At 39.9% G+C, this 13,780-nt stretch overlaps 1 protein-coding gene across 1 annotated transcript; it reads right to left on the reverse strand.

Annotated features, from left to right (window-relative positions):
* Positions 1-347: 347 nt before the first annotated feature.
* Positions 348-1,292, reverse strand: LOC147623520 (gibberellin-regulated protein 5-like). The gene is made up of 4 exons (XM_086821701.1): positions 1,135-1,292; positions 978-1,028; positions 853-886; positions 348-755 (listed from the first exon to the last, which is right to left on the reverse strand). The coding sequence occupies exons 1-4, from the start codon at positions 1,201-1,203 to the stop codon at positions 574-576; spliced, it is 336 nt and encodes a 111-aa protein (XP_086677827.1). The 5' UTR covers positions 1,204-1,292; the 3' UTR covers positions 348-573.
* Positions 1,293-13,780: the final 12,488 nt, after the last annotated feature.

Here is a 13,780-nt window from a genome sequence, read left to right on the forward strand (position 1 = left end):
GTTTGTTTATAGATATTAATATACAATATTATTGTATATTAATATAGATATTAATATACAATATTATTGTCCAAGAAAAAAAAGACCGGCTCAAAAAAGTTATGTTTACTGCTGTGAGAAGAGGACGGGCATGTGAAACCATCTTGTTGCATCGAAACACGTGAACAAAACGATGTGCGCTGAACCCTGCTCAACACCCGGCAAACTAGGAACTTCAACGTTGCTGCCTGATGATAGAACACGCTGCGCAGGTGCGTACACCTACCTACCTTGTGTATAAAGGGCCGCCTCTCGTATATTATACAACTTGAGTCTCCCGTTGAATTCATGTTAAAAGATGCAAAAACGGGCCCCGATGGCCAAGATCGAGACATATCAACTGGCAATTAAGAACGGCAACAGATTAAGGAGAAAAGTAACGCTAATATGCGAACATAACGGCCAACTATGTGTTGACACTTAACACACGCACGCACGACGAACATTTGGCCTTCGCGGCAGCCATAGCAGGGACCCGCTCAGCGACCAGCCACCATCTTTAGCAGCGCTTCAGAGGTTTGGAGGTTTGTGTTTTCAGGGGCACTTAGGGCCTCCCTGCTGCGTCTTCCAGTCATTGTAGCATGGGCACACCTGCTTGTTGCCGTAGGTGCCCGGTGGGACGCACAGGCACTTGGCACAGCACTTCATGCAGAAGAACATACACGCCTTCCGTTTTGAAGTTTTCGAGCACCGATTCGAGCAGGCGGAAGGGCATTCTGCAGAGGGCACATTCAATCGACTGTTAAGAGATCGCCATCAAACAGACACATACATTCATCATAAATCTCCTCAACCTGACGACACTCTGCCCACCTGACTGGCGTAAAGTCCCTTGCCTTGCTCCATACTGCAAAGATCCATGCCATGACCCGCGATTAGATTGTGTTTGAAAGAAGGAGTGTAAGCAGGACACTACAAACCATGGGCTCGCTTTGTACCTGAACTTTGGAGGACGCAGCAAGAGCAGATCCGTCGACGCTTTCAGAGCTCTGCAACAAAGCAATGTGAGCCCTGCATCATGGCAATGGCCGAGACAAACGCGTGCATTGTCTAGCCACGCAAGATGAAGAAAACTTTGAAAGAAGGGCAACTCACCACACTAGTACTCGTGACCACAACGAAAACAAGGAGAGCCAGGCAGACCAGCAACGCAATGCGAGCCATATCTGAGGCAAATTGAGAGTAGAGTGCACACACTGAAATGCACGATGGAGATGCTCAACAGAATTGATGCGAATACATCTGTGAACTCCCTCCCTTATATAAAGAAGGCTAGAAGGGGCCCAATCCGCAACAACGGTGGTTCTGAAAAGGACCCTTGGGGACAATAGGGGTAGACGAGAGGCAATAGTAAATACATTGCAATTTTAAATTGCATTAGGGTAAATTGGGTAGATGAGAGGCACTGCGCACCACCGATCTGCCGTGTGCGCGCCAGAGATAAGTGTCAACCTCGTGTGTCGTGGGATCATGGATGCACAGTGGACACCGGAGAATTGATCAGGGTGAATGTAATGTATAGGTTGAAATGTGCGCGTGTGTGGGGTTGTGTGTATGTGTATGTGTGTGTGTGTGAGTGAGAGAGAGAGAGAGAGAGAGAGAGAGGGAGAGAGAAAGAGAGATTAAATGCCAAAATGTGTCTCGTGTGTGTGCACCGTGTGTGTGTGTGTGTGTGTGTGTGTGTGTGTGAGAGAGAGAGAGAGAGAGGGAGAGAGAAAGAGAGATTAAATGCCAAAATGTGTCTCGTGTGTGTGTGTGTGTGTGTGTGAGAGAAAGAGAGAGAGAGAGAGAGAGAGAGAATTTGTCAACTGCTGGTTGAAACTTGAAACATAGGGTACCTCCCGTACGTACGTTTACCCATAACTGAGAGAAAATTGAGGCACCTTCTTCGTGGTGATTGGTGAGTTTTGAAGGCGAAAACGGGGCTCGAAAAAACAAAAAGTCGAAGGTGAAGAGGAAAAGGATAGTGGGAACCGGGAAGACGTGGACGGTGGGAGTGCACAATGGAGCCAATCCCAGTTTTTAATGCGTAAAACGAAACGGCCATTTCCCGAACCCTGGTTGTGATAGCTTCTTCTTTTCTTTTCTTTTTTTTCCCCCGCAAGAGAGTGAATAAATGCGGACTCGGGAGTCGGCAGAGTCCGCACAACTCTAAAAAATTTGAAAAAAAACAGACCCACACAACAAAACAAGCAGCCGCGTACAAATGTAAAAGGACAACATGTTCATGCATGTGAGAGAGCCAGGGGGCCAAGTGGTGACATTACTTTTCGGTGTAAAAGGCTAGCATGCCAATCAATGTCACAGACTTGCCACCATGTGAGGGAGTGACAGGGGGACTGAAGTTCTGAGCTGTGTGTAGAAGTGATCATAAAAGCTGGGTTCGAAGACTGCATACAGTACTACGCTATACCTATTACCAGGTGCGGTAGACTGCTTGCTGCTAGCCTAAAAGAAGAGCTGGTCTGGTGTGCAGTGTGCACACTGTGTATCAGTGTTGCGGGGGGGCCGTGGGCAATGGGCATCGATCGCATCGGGCAAGACTCTCTCGCCTCCTCATTCTCAACAAATTAGTTGGGGATTGGCCCTTTTTTCGTGGCTTTGTGTCGGCGTGATCATCGGCCTTACAATTCACAAACCTCTGATGGTGGTGGGGACAGCGTGCCGCTTGCTGTGCTGTTCCTTGCCCCGGCCCCCAACATCCGCCGCGCCCGAACACCGTTGGGCGGTGGGTAGTTGGAGTGGTAGTTGGCGACCCATGATGATGTCAGGCTCTCGGAGGCTCAAGCAAAGAAAAAAAAATTCATATAAAAAAGAAATTTAACAGTCCCTTATGATCTAATCTCATATAAAGCGTCCAAATGGGGCCTCCATGATACCAATGTGAGGACCCCATCATATAATGCAGAGATGGAATCATGTGTCATCATTAAGTGCACATGGGTCCTCCATACTTATTATCATCTCCTTGCTCCCATTCTTAGAAATAACAGCCCAATGGATCAATGTTTTCTCTCTTTTTTTTTCAAATGAGGGTACAGATCAATCTCTGAAAGGGAAGAGGCCCAAAGCTTTGCCGAGGGCCTCAAATTTTTCATGTGAATAGAAGTTACAACATATAGAGAGCTCTAATAAGCAAAATATCCTTGGAAATGATTCTCTCCCTCTCGACATCATATGTTCCTGAATTGCATGACTCAGCTAATCCACATGTCTGTCTTTACCTTTTCTGTGCAGTTGCCCTAATTGTGTGTCCAGATCTTTCAGCCTCCTTTGTATGTATCTTTCACCTACATGAACCAAGTTCTCTTTCAGCCAGATGTGGTTAGTAGGACTGTTGTTAAAAACGAACTCAAGTCTATGTAACCAAAGACACCATAGCATTTCTAGTAAGATAAATTAATGGAGATTAATATTGGAGATGGGAAATGTCATAAAGGTGTGCTTTAATGCCTTGAAGCATTGGGTGCACCATAGAATTTTGGGATCAATGTTTTCTCAACTAATCACAAATCTTGCACCATCAATTTTTGTTGAGAATTTATAGTTTTTTAAAGCTAAAATATAAGTACAATGCATTAAATTTTGCAGACTCTTCAAATCAAGTGATTAAAAATACTTTGCAGGTGCACTGTATATAGTTTGCATGTTTTGTGCAAACATGGGCAATGGATTATGGTCGAGCTCTACACTACCTTCTAGACTCTATGGGACCCAAGTTCAAATCTCTTGCCCCTCCCTCCACTAGTAAAATGTGGAATAAAGAATGTGTTGGGTAAAATCATGGCAATATTTTAAGAAAAGACAAGTGAACTTACCTAATATTAATCCATCCCCACACGGGAAATGTACCTCAAATGCAACTACTTACAGCATTTTTCCATGGCAAAGATGAGTTGGCCTTTGAAGAAGCAGTGAATGTTCATAAAAATAGACACATGTTTGAAAGTCCATAATTAGCTACTAACAACAAAGTGGTGTGGAGAGCCTAAGTTTCAAGTGGAATTTGCAACTTGGCCCATTTTTGGCACACATGCCTCATATTTGAAGAGCAACTCCAGTATCTCATTTGAAGGGTGAAATTTGGACTTGCATTTAAGATGTGGAAGGACACCTGGAAGGCGAAGGATGCCTCGAAGGATTTGTTAGCCTTTCTTTTGAAGGGAAATATTTTTTGGTTCCCTTATTTTAAGGATAGGAATTCCCAAGATGTCTTTTGTTGTAGCCTTCAAAACTAAGGGCTCTTGACACACTTACAAAAAGGGAGACCAACTTGAATTTGTTGCTTCCACAACCAAGTTAACTTGATCGTGGGAAAGAACTATAATCACCATAACCTTCTATGTATGAGCATTGAGAGAGAGAGAGAGAGAGAGAGAGTCAAATTGTGATTGTTTGGGTTCAGTCCTTCAACACTCCTTCCACCCTCTTTAAAAGTCAAAGGTCATTTCGACTTAAATTCAAAAACCCAATAAGCTTTAAAGCCAGGTGTGGTAGGCCCAAAAAGTGCACATTCAGAGCCCTTCCCCTTTGGAAAGTGCTTAAGGGATTCTAATAGCATTGGTGTGCAACATTGATGCGCTATGTTTTCTCCCCATTTACTAAAAGGTGCCTCTTCTATAATTCATGGAAGAGGAAGAAATCATGTTATTTCGAGTGGTGGTGGAGGGTACCCCCCTTTGGGGCCTCACTACAACACATTCCAAGTTCCATTTAATGTGAAACATGCAATAATGAGATTTTGCATATTCTTAGATGAGATGCACGCATTTTTGCTATAAAAATTGTCTCCCTATGTGCACTTGAAAAAGAATTTTAATCTTTCCATTCCCATTTACAATCTATTTTTAAATTTTCACTCCACCCTATCCATAAAATTTACTGGAAAAGAGTTGCACATGTGGACAAGAGTCATAATTTGAGGCCCTTCTTCTTCAGAAGGCACGAAGAAGTAATAAATCCTTTCCCATCTCTTCCAATAATGGAAGAAGCCTCTACTACTTCCAATGTGAATTACTTAATAAAGAACCCTCATAGCTTAGGTTTAGTTTATAGCTTTCACAAAGACACCCCTACAATTAACTTGCAAATCATGGACATTAAAAGTTTTTCTTGTAGCCACATCAGTTTAAGATGTCCTTGGATAGCTATACAAATGATTCCGAGGTGGAATGCTAGCCAACATTTTGTCCAACTATGGAAATTAGAAACAACCTTGAGAAATTTGTTCACTAGCCAATTAGTGTGTCCTCCCTCTCTAACAAGTGCTTTTTTTTGTCCTTGACAAAGTGCAAGTTTTGTGAACATCTACATGCTTCTAGGCACCACTTTGTGCCCTTATGTCATGGATATGTAAAAAGCCCTTTTCTCCTTCCTTTTTGGATAATCTCTCTCTCTCTCTCTCTCTCTCTCTCTCTCTCTCTCTCTCTGTCTCTCTCTCACACACACACACACACACACATGCTTACCTGTGCACTCTTGTTAAATCTTAACATAGGGTAGCATATTTGGCATTAAAAGGTGAGCCACATAACTAAGTTAATATCAACATGTAAAAATATATTGATATATCAACCTTATCAAATACAAGGGTGCCAAGTACTCTTCTATCTTGAGTGCAAGGCTACATCCCTCTTTATAGGTGAGGAGACCTATTACAACACTCTCATCTCATCCAAATACACCTAGCCTTATCCAACTACATGTTCACATGTATGTAGGTTTCATGCATTCCAACACCCCCTCTTAATGGCTACATGGCACATGGAGACCATTGAACTTTATAACTTACATGCTTTACAAAGACACAATAGGGTTATCTTTTGTAGATTAGGCTTTACAATAATTAGATAGAATATGGTGAGTGGTATAGGAAACTCCAGCTAGGGAGCAATACAAAATACATGATGTTTTTGATGAAGCAAGTGGCTATAAGCACCTGTATTAATGTGCCACCTCATAGACACATGTTTCAATAAAAATGAACACATATGAGCACCTTGTGTCACATCATAGAATTTTGTTAATAAAGATCCCCCTCTTAACCACTTGATTCCATAGAAGTCTTAAGAATTAGTCACCATCCTTCCCTTCATTGGTTGATTTGGAAAGCTCAATAGGAGGCCTAAACACCTTGCTAACCAATATGCAATAGAAACCTTGTCCTCCTAGATGGTGAAGATGGTGTAGCGGACATTACATGATATGGCACAATCATGATGATGCTTGCACATGGCCAGATCCAAGCATTGTCATGAGGATAATGCATAAAAACTGTTGAAGAGCACATAAAATACCCCATGTTGATGTTGAGCACCATGCTTGCAAAAGAGCATTACCATGACATGTAAGATGCATGCTATGAGCTGACACAGTTTGGAGAGACCTTCACCCGCATAATGTGGTAACATGTTGGGTTTAAGTGTAGGGCCACTCCCGTATAATGTCGAGTCAAATTTGTTTAGGTGCATGATGCTTTACATGAAATTTTGATATACAAGGCCTTCTCATGTGAACTAAGGCTCAAGAAGCTTAGGTTATGAACCTTAGTTATAAAGCCTTTGATAAGATGCTAAGGAAAGACAAAAGAAATCTGCAAGTTTCTAAAGGATAAAATGGCTACAGTCAGCCAAGTTTAAGTCGAATAGGCCATGGGCGATGCAGGCAAAAGACGATAATAGGCCATGGGTGATGTAGGCAGGGTAGCTCCTTCATCAAGAGGCAGCTCCAAGCAGTGATTGACAAGTAGCCCCGTTGCCTTTGTGATAGCCCAAGCTATTCTTATAACACAATGAGAGCTAATTGGTGGCACAAGAGATGGCTGCAAGTTTACGTATTGATGCCCATCGCCTCAAGGAAGCAAATGTTCCCTTGCAGTAGTTTGACGGCACTACCCCATCAAGAATTTATCTCCTCTACTCACACCTTCTTCTCTTCTTTTCCCTCTCTCAAGCTGCAAGTCACAGCTTGGGTTTGGGCCTTTTTCTTCCTTTTACACTTTGATAAAAAAATCCCTCTTTACTGGTGAAGAGACCTTCTCATAGCACACCACTTAAAAGCACACACCACTTAAAGAAACTTCCAATCTTTGACATCTTCTTCTTGAACAGTACCTTCTCTTGCTTCTGCCACATCAAGAGAAAGGAGTTGAAGATGCTATTGAGTGAGAGAGAGCTACTATGAGGATCTCACCATCTAGGCTGTGATGCCATGTTAAGATTTAGTAAGAGTGCATAGGGAAGCATGTGTGTGAGAGAGAGAGATCTCACCATCTAGGCTATGATGCCATGTTAAGATTTAGCAAGAGTGAATAGGGTGTTGAAATATACAAGTGAATAAGGTATGTGCAAGAACAAGCCCTTAGTAAGAGGCTGTAAAAGAAAATCTGTAAATGTGAGAAAACCTATGAAAAGGTGAGAAGCATCTACAGCATGAGGAGATTTAGGTGTGGAGATATTCTGGGAGAGGTGGAGAGAATCAGGCAAAAGAGGTGGAGTGAATCAAGGAGAAATCAATGGGATTGGATGCTTGGATGTAAACTCTATAAATTGAGGCATTGGCCTAATGAGAATTTGTTGGTTTTTGATTATCCATGCCTACATTAAGCTATCAGTTAATTACTCACTAATCACGTCTTAATTATCATCTAATCCCTTTGTTAATGATATTGATTCTAGCATTTGATCCACCATAGCTCACCACATTGCTATAATTATAACATGGTATCAGAGCCTAGCCTAGAATCCATCAAATTTATGAGCCCATTATCTAATTAATTAGGATTAGTAGTGATGATTAAGAAATAATCACTTTTTTAGTTATTTTCAAGTAGCTCACTGTACCCCCAGCCAGTGGAGGGGTTTGATCTCCCTCCCAGGAGCAACATTAGCTCAAGCCCTTGTAGCCATACATAGCTATATCACTTGTGCTCCAGCCAAGCGAATTGGCACAGAAAATTGCCTTCTACAGCTTAGGAAAATTGCGATTCTGCAGGTGTATTGTTTTTGAAGAAAATTTGATATTTCTGCTGCTCCAAATCAAATTGCTCTAATTCTTCTTGGCCCTAGGGGTTTTCAAGGGTGCTCTACAAGTTGGTGAAGATAGAATTTGATTTGATCAAGTCTACAGTGAGATCCAAGCTCTTCATCAAATCTGCAGGTGACTTTGGTAAAACAGAGATTAAGCATTCAATGTTTAGTCAAATCTTGTGTTTCTTGGCTTAATCCTCTACTAGACTAATTGCTATTGATGGCCTTGAAAGCATTTGAGCTCATTTGAACTCTAAGGCTTCAGATCTGGACTCCCCGCATACTCTGTTTTTTGTACACAAAGCAAAGGATTAATTTGCTAATCAGTGATTAATCAGTGCTAATCACTATATTTTGGTACAATTGAGGATCCAAATTAACCATTAGGTATGTGATACAGATCCCTATAACTTCATATTGCAATTCGGAGATGGTTTGATACTCCAACCATTCCGTACAAATTGGTTACTCTTGATTTAATGTAATTTTTGGTAAAATTATGCTGATAAATTTGTGGTAATCATCATTTTGCATTTACCCCTTGGTTAATGCCTGCAAATCACACTCAAATTCAAGATTATTCACAGCCAGAGTTGCATTTGGGAATGTGCATAAGAATGAATGCTATATGCATTATGTATTGGCACATTACATTAGTGTAAAAATGGGATCAGACACTGCCCTTATCCTAAATAAGGCAAGAGGCAAGACCTCCCGCATAGATTTGGGTTTGCATTGCATAATGACACAAGATAAACATCAAAAGCCCAAAGGAACTGTCAACAAAACATTAAAACATGTTGCTCACATGGAGCAAGAACTGACGGTCAAGCTCATGGCCCTAGCCATGAAAGAAAAAGAACATCTCTTTCCAAGAGGAAGATCCACACCAAGAAGAAAAGCTAGAGGAAGCATTGAAGGAAGACATGGACGCGTGAAGAGAAGCTGCCACGACAAGAAGACTAAAGACAAGAGAAGATGTGAGGCTCCAAGAAGTGAGGAGCCATGTGAAAATCTCAGCGAGAGAGAGAGAGAGAGAAAGAGAGAAAGAGAGAGAGAAACCCCACAACCCAATGTAACCTGCCCCAACAGAGTAAAACCACCTCTGAGCCACCGATGATGTAGGCCATGTGGTAGATGTATGTGTGAGCACTTTAGTCAAGGCATGGGCACTCGTAGTAGCCTTGGACACATAGAGAGAGAGAGAGAGTGTCAAGGACTATGAGTTTAGGGACTTGAGGCACTGGTCACACGGACTATCAAGTAAGAGGAAAACTTGGTATAGGGTCCAGGTGTGCTAGGAATATTCACTTGAGGGGAGGTGTTGAAATATACAAGTGAATAGGGTGTGTGCGGGAACAAGCCCTTAGCAAGAGGCTGTAAAAGAAAATCTGTAAATATGAGAGAACCTATGAAAAGGTGAGAAGCATCTACTGGGAGAGAATAAAGGGTAGCATGAGGAGATTTAGGAGGTGTGGAGATATTCTAGGAGAGGCTCTAAAAGAAAATCTGTAAATATGAGAGAACCTGTGAAAAGGTGAGAAGCATCTACTAGGAGAGAATAAAGGGTAGCATGAGGAGATTTAGGAGGTGTGGAGATATTCTGGGAGAGGTGGAGAGAATCAAGCAAAAGAGGTGGAGAGGTGGAGAGAATCAAGCAAAAGAGGTGGAGTGAATCAAGGAGAAATCAGTGGGATTGGATGCTTGGATGTAAACTCTATAAATTGAGGCATTGGTCTAATGAGAATTTGTTGGTTTTTGATTATCCATGCCTACATTAAGCTATCAATTAATTACTCACTAATCACGTCTTAATTATCATCTAATCTCTTTGTTAATGATGTTGATTCTAGCATTTGATCCACCATAGCTCATCACATTGCTGTAATTTTAACATAGGGAAGCATGTGTGTGTGTGAGAGAGAGAGAGTGAGTTACTATGTTGTGCAAGAAGATTACACACGCGCGTGAGAGAGAGAGAGAGAGAGAGAGAGAGAGAGAGAGAGAGAGAGAGAGAGAGAGAGAGTACTATGTTGTGCAAGAAGATTACGCACGCACGTGAGAGAGAGAGAGAGAGAGAGAGAGAGAGAGAGATTATCCAAAAAGGAAGGAGAAAAAGGTGAGCCACACGACTAAGTTAATATCAACATGTAAAAATATATTGATATATCAACCTTATGCTGCCAAGTACTCTTCTATCTTTAGCGCAAGGCTACATTCCTCTTTATAGGTGAGGAGACCTATTACACACCACTCTCATCTCATCCAAATACACCTAGCTTTATCCAACTAGCTCAAACCCATGTTCACATGTATGTAGGTTTCATGCATTCCAACACCCTAGCCTTAGAATTTTAATCTCTCCATTCCTTCATATACATGTTTAGGTTAGCCTGACCCCAAACTCACCCCTAGTTGTACTTAAAAATCCCAAATAAAATTACTTTTTTAAAAAGAGAAAATGTACTCATGCACCCTAACCTTAGAATTTTAACTTCTCCATTTCTTTACATACCTGTTTAGGTTAGTCCAAGCCCAAATTCACCTAGCTGTATTTAATAATCTCAAATGAAATTCCATTTTTTTAAAGAGAAATTGTATTCATACACCCATGACCAAGTCCCTCTCGCCACCGTGCGATGCCACTCTTCGTCATAGCTAGTCTTAATAAGAACCCTCCTTGGCTATTAAAAAATGCGAAATTCTAAAATCAAATATAACTTTAACTATCTTGTTCTAAAACCCCACTTTTACAACCATATCCATAGTCCAAGTAGGGTATCACAAAAAAAAACCCAACTTTTGCAACCATATCCATAATCCAAGTAGGGTACTCGAGGGGTTCACTTAAAAATATTCAAGTCTACTCCGAGAGATTATTAGGATGGGTTTTTTAACCCAAGATTTGGAGAACAATTTACAAAAATCTACTTACATAATAAGAGGATTTTAAATGGAATTTTGAAAACAAAAACCCATAAGTTTATAAAGATAAAGGGGCCATTTTATTAAGTCAAAATTCATTAAAAAAGGTATTTTTAATACCCTTTAAACACATGTTGTATATAGGTCTTCCTAAAAGTACACCCCCCGAGCTAGGGTATCACAAAAAAAAGCTTTATTCTAAATTATGAATAGCTTGACTATATAAGGAGTAAACATCAACATTTTCGTGAAGGCCCTTACTTTACTAGTTTTACTCATAAACCCTTTTCTTTATACTCTCTCGGGCGGTAAATTTTGCAACCATGTCCATAGTCCAAATAATCAAGGTATCACCCCAAAAAAAAAACTTAAGTCCAAATTCTAAATAGCTGAAAATATTTTGAAAATCAAGTGACAAATTAAACTATTAAAGATGTTAAAAGTATAAGTATTTACGATATCAATGTGTCATTTAAATGGTATGTGTAACTCATTCCTATCCTAATGTACAGCCTAGGTTTTAATACTTCTTTAAGTGCAACTTCACAGACAAAATACCCACATTATCTTGCTCTCTCATCATCCTACTTGTATGGAGGGTCTCAATTAATGTAAGCACTTGTCGCTTTTGGGTGGTAAAAACATGTTCCCCTTTTCACACATATTTGGGATATTACTATTATCCAAGGGTTGTCCACTCAATAATCATAAAATAGTAAAAGTAAATACAAAACTGCATCAAAAAAAAGTGTACCAAAAACACTGCTTTAGCAAGGATGAAAAAATATACAAGTATTCTTGAACACTTAACAAATCAAAATTTTACAAAATAGCATTCAGCAAGGGAGAGTCAATAAAATAAAAGATCATTTTACATTAGTTATTATGACATGCTAGTTTTACATAAGAAAAAAATATAATAATTTTGATTAAAAGTATTTATAATAGTTATCGGGATGCTAGTTTTACAAAAAAAAACACTAAATTATGTTTAAGTACTAAGATGAACAACAAAAAGAAAAAATACAGTTTTGTTAGCCCTTTCAATTAACATGGAGTGCTCTATTAATCAACTCATGATGGATGCAATTGCCACGTTTGCATTCTCACTATGTGCACAACTTGGGCATCACTCTTGTAATGTGAAAAGGCGTATTTATAAGGATAATCGTGTAAATGTCCTAGAACTAGGATTAGGCACTTTGGGACAATGAGCAACCTAGTGAAAAAGGACTTATGAAGTATAAACGTTGATTTCCTCATGTAGTAACAATCTTCACATTCATTCAATAAATTGAGTGTCTCTCTACTCTTTCATCCTTACAACTCTATGTAGAGGTAAAGTGTGTAGACTTGTTCATGGTCTCTGGGAAGGTGATGCCATTTCATGGATCATACATATCTCTTCTCTTTTTTATCTCTTCTTGCCAATCTAAGCATTGCATGGCAATGGAACAAGGTTTTTGGTGTTGCACAATCCCTAGCTTCACCAAATCACAACATGAGGAACTATCACCATGGTGTGACAATGTGTGAAAGAACCACTTGAGGTGCAAGCTTTCACTAATATAAGGTTTGGACTCACAAGTTTGGACTCACAGGTTTGGACTCACAAGTTTGGCTTTGCACTAAGTTTCTTAATGATCCTTGCTAAACATTTTGGGCATCATTGCTGGGGAGAATTGTTTAGCTTCATAAACCATGGTTTACATTTTTTTAATACATGGAGACTACCATCATGCAGCGTAGATGGAATCATGTTTGGTTTTGAATTGGGTGTTGTTGCTTGCATATGCCTTCTAATTCTAGGATTTTTTATTGTTTAACAGGTATTATTCTTGATTTCTATTAGTTTTTACTTTTAGATATTGTTACAATATAAGAGTATGAGGGCATAAGCATGTAGTAGTGAGAGAAAGTAGTGAGAGAGTGGTGCCAACAATGAGAGCAAAGGCATTGAATTTGGTGCGGTTATATGCACATCTATTGATGCAGAGATAGTCGCATACTAGAAAAAAAATGAGTACCCTCCATTGGGGCCACATTGCATGAACCAAAAGTACAACAATCTTGTTCTTGCTTGGCTCTACTGTGCTTCGTCTCCTTCCTTTCTTATTCTTCCACAAGCATACTGGTGCTCTCTTCCACAAGCATACTAGTGCTCTCTTCCACAAGCATACTGGTGCTCTCTTCCACAAGCATGATGCTCAATGAAAGGTATGTGTTCTGCTCCCTTGTATGTTTTCAATCAGGTGTCTCTTTTTTCTATGTTCTTCTCCATTACTACTCTCCAATCCCTCTCTCTCTTTTGATTTAATATTGTTCTATTACTCTCACTTTCTCTATTCTCACTATTATTATCCTTCTATGCATAAGCCCCTCACTTATGATCATTAAACATGCATCTATCTAATGAGGGGAAACATACATATGAAAGAAATCAAAAGATAGGGTTATGAATAAACTCACCTCCATATTCTTGCTCCTTCTCTTCTTCTTCACACACTTATTTTTCTCACTTCTTCTCCTCTTCATTAATATTGGGGATACTTTATTTCTAGTTTACCTCTTCACCTAACTTTAAATTTTAAGTAAACATTATCCTATTTTGTAGGTTTGTTTGTGTGTTGAGAAGATTCTTTAAATCTTATATCTTGAGTGAAGCTCCTATACGTAACCTTTTTCTTCTTATTGACATGTATTCACTTGCCCATAAGCATGTTTATTGTTTCTTTTGGCATAAGGTATGAGAGAAATGCATAAGCATGCTTTATTTGTGATATCTCTTG

This window comes from Cibotium barometz, chromosome 27, assembly GCF_041138505.1.
Source record: "Cibotium barometz isolate CiBa-2024 chromosome 27, ASM4113850v1, whole genome shotgun sequence".
NCBI lineage: Eukaryota > Viridiplantae > Streptophyta > Polypodiopsida > Cyatheales > Cibotiaceae > Cibotium > Cibotium barometz.

What these genes read in the sequence shown, in the direction of transcription:
- LOC147623520 (XM_086821701.1), bottom strand. Translation starts at nt 1,203, where the DNA reads ATGGCTCGCATTGCGTTGCTGGTCTGCCTGGCTCTCCTTGTTTTCGTT. An exon ending in TGGTCACGAGTACTAGTGTG is followed by an intron (nt 1,029 to 1,134) that starts GTGAGTTGCCCT and finishes GCTTTGTTGCAG; the next exon opens with AGCTCTGAAAGCGTCGACGG. An exon ending in AGGGACTTTACGCCAGTCAG is followed by an intron (nt 756 to 852) that starts GTGGGCAGAGTG and finishes TGCCCTCTGCAG; the next exon opens with AATGCCCTTCCGCCTGCTCG.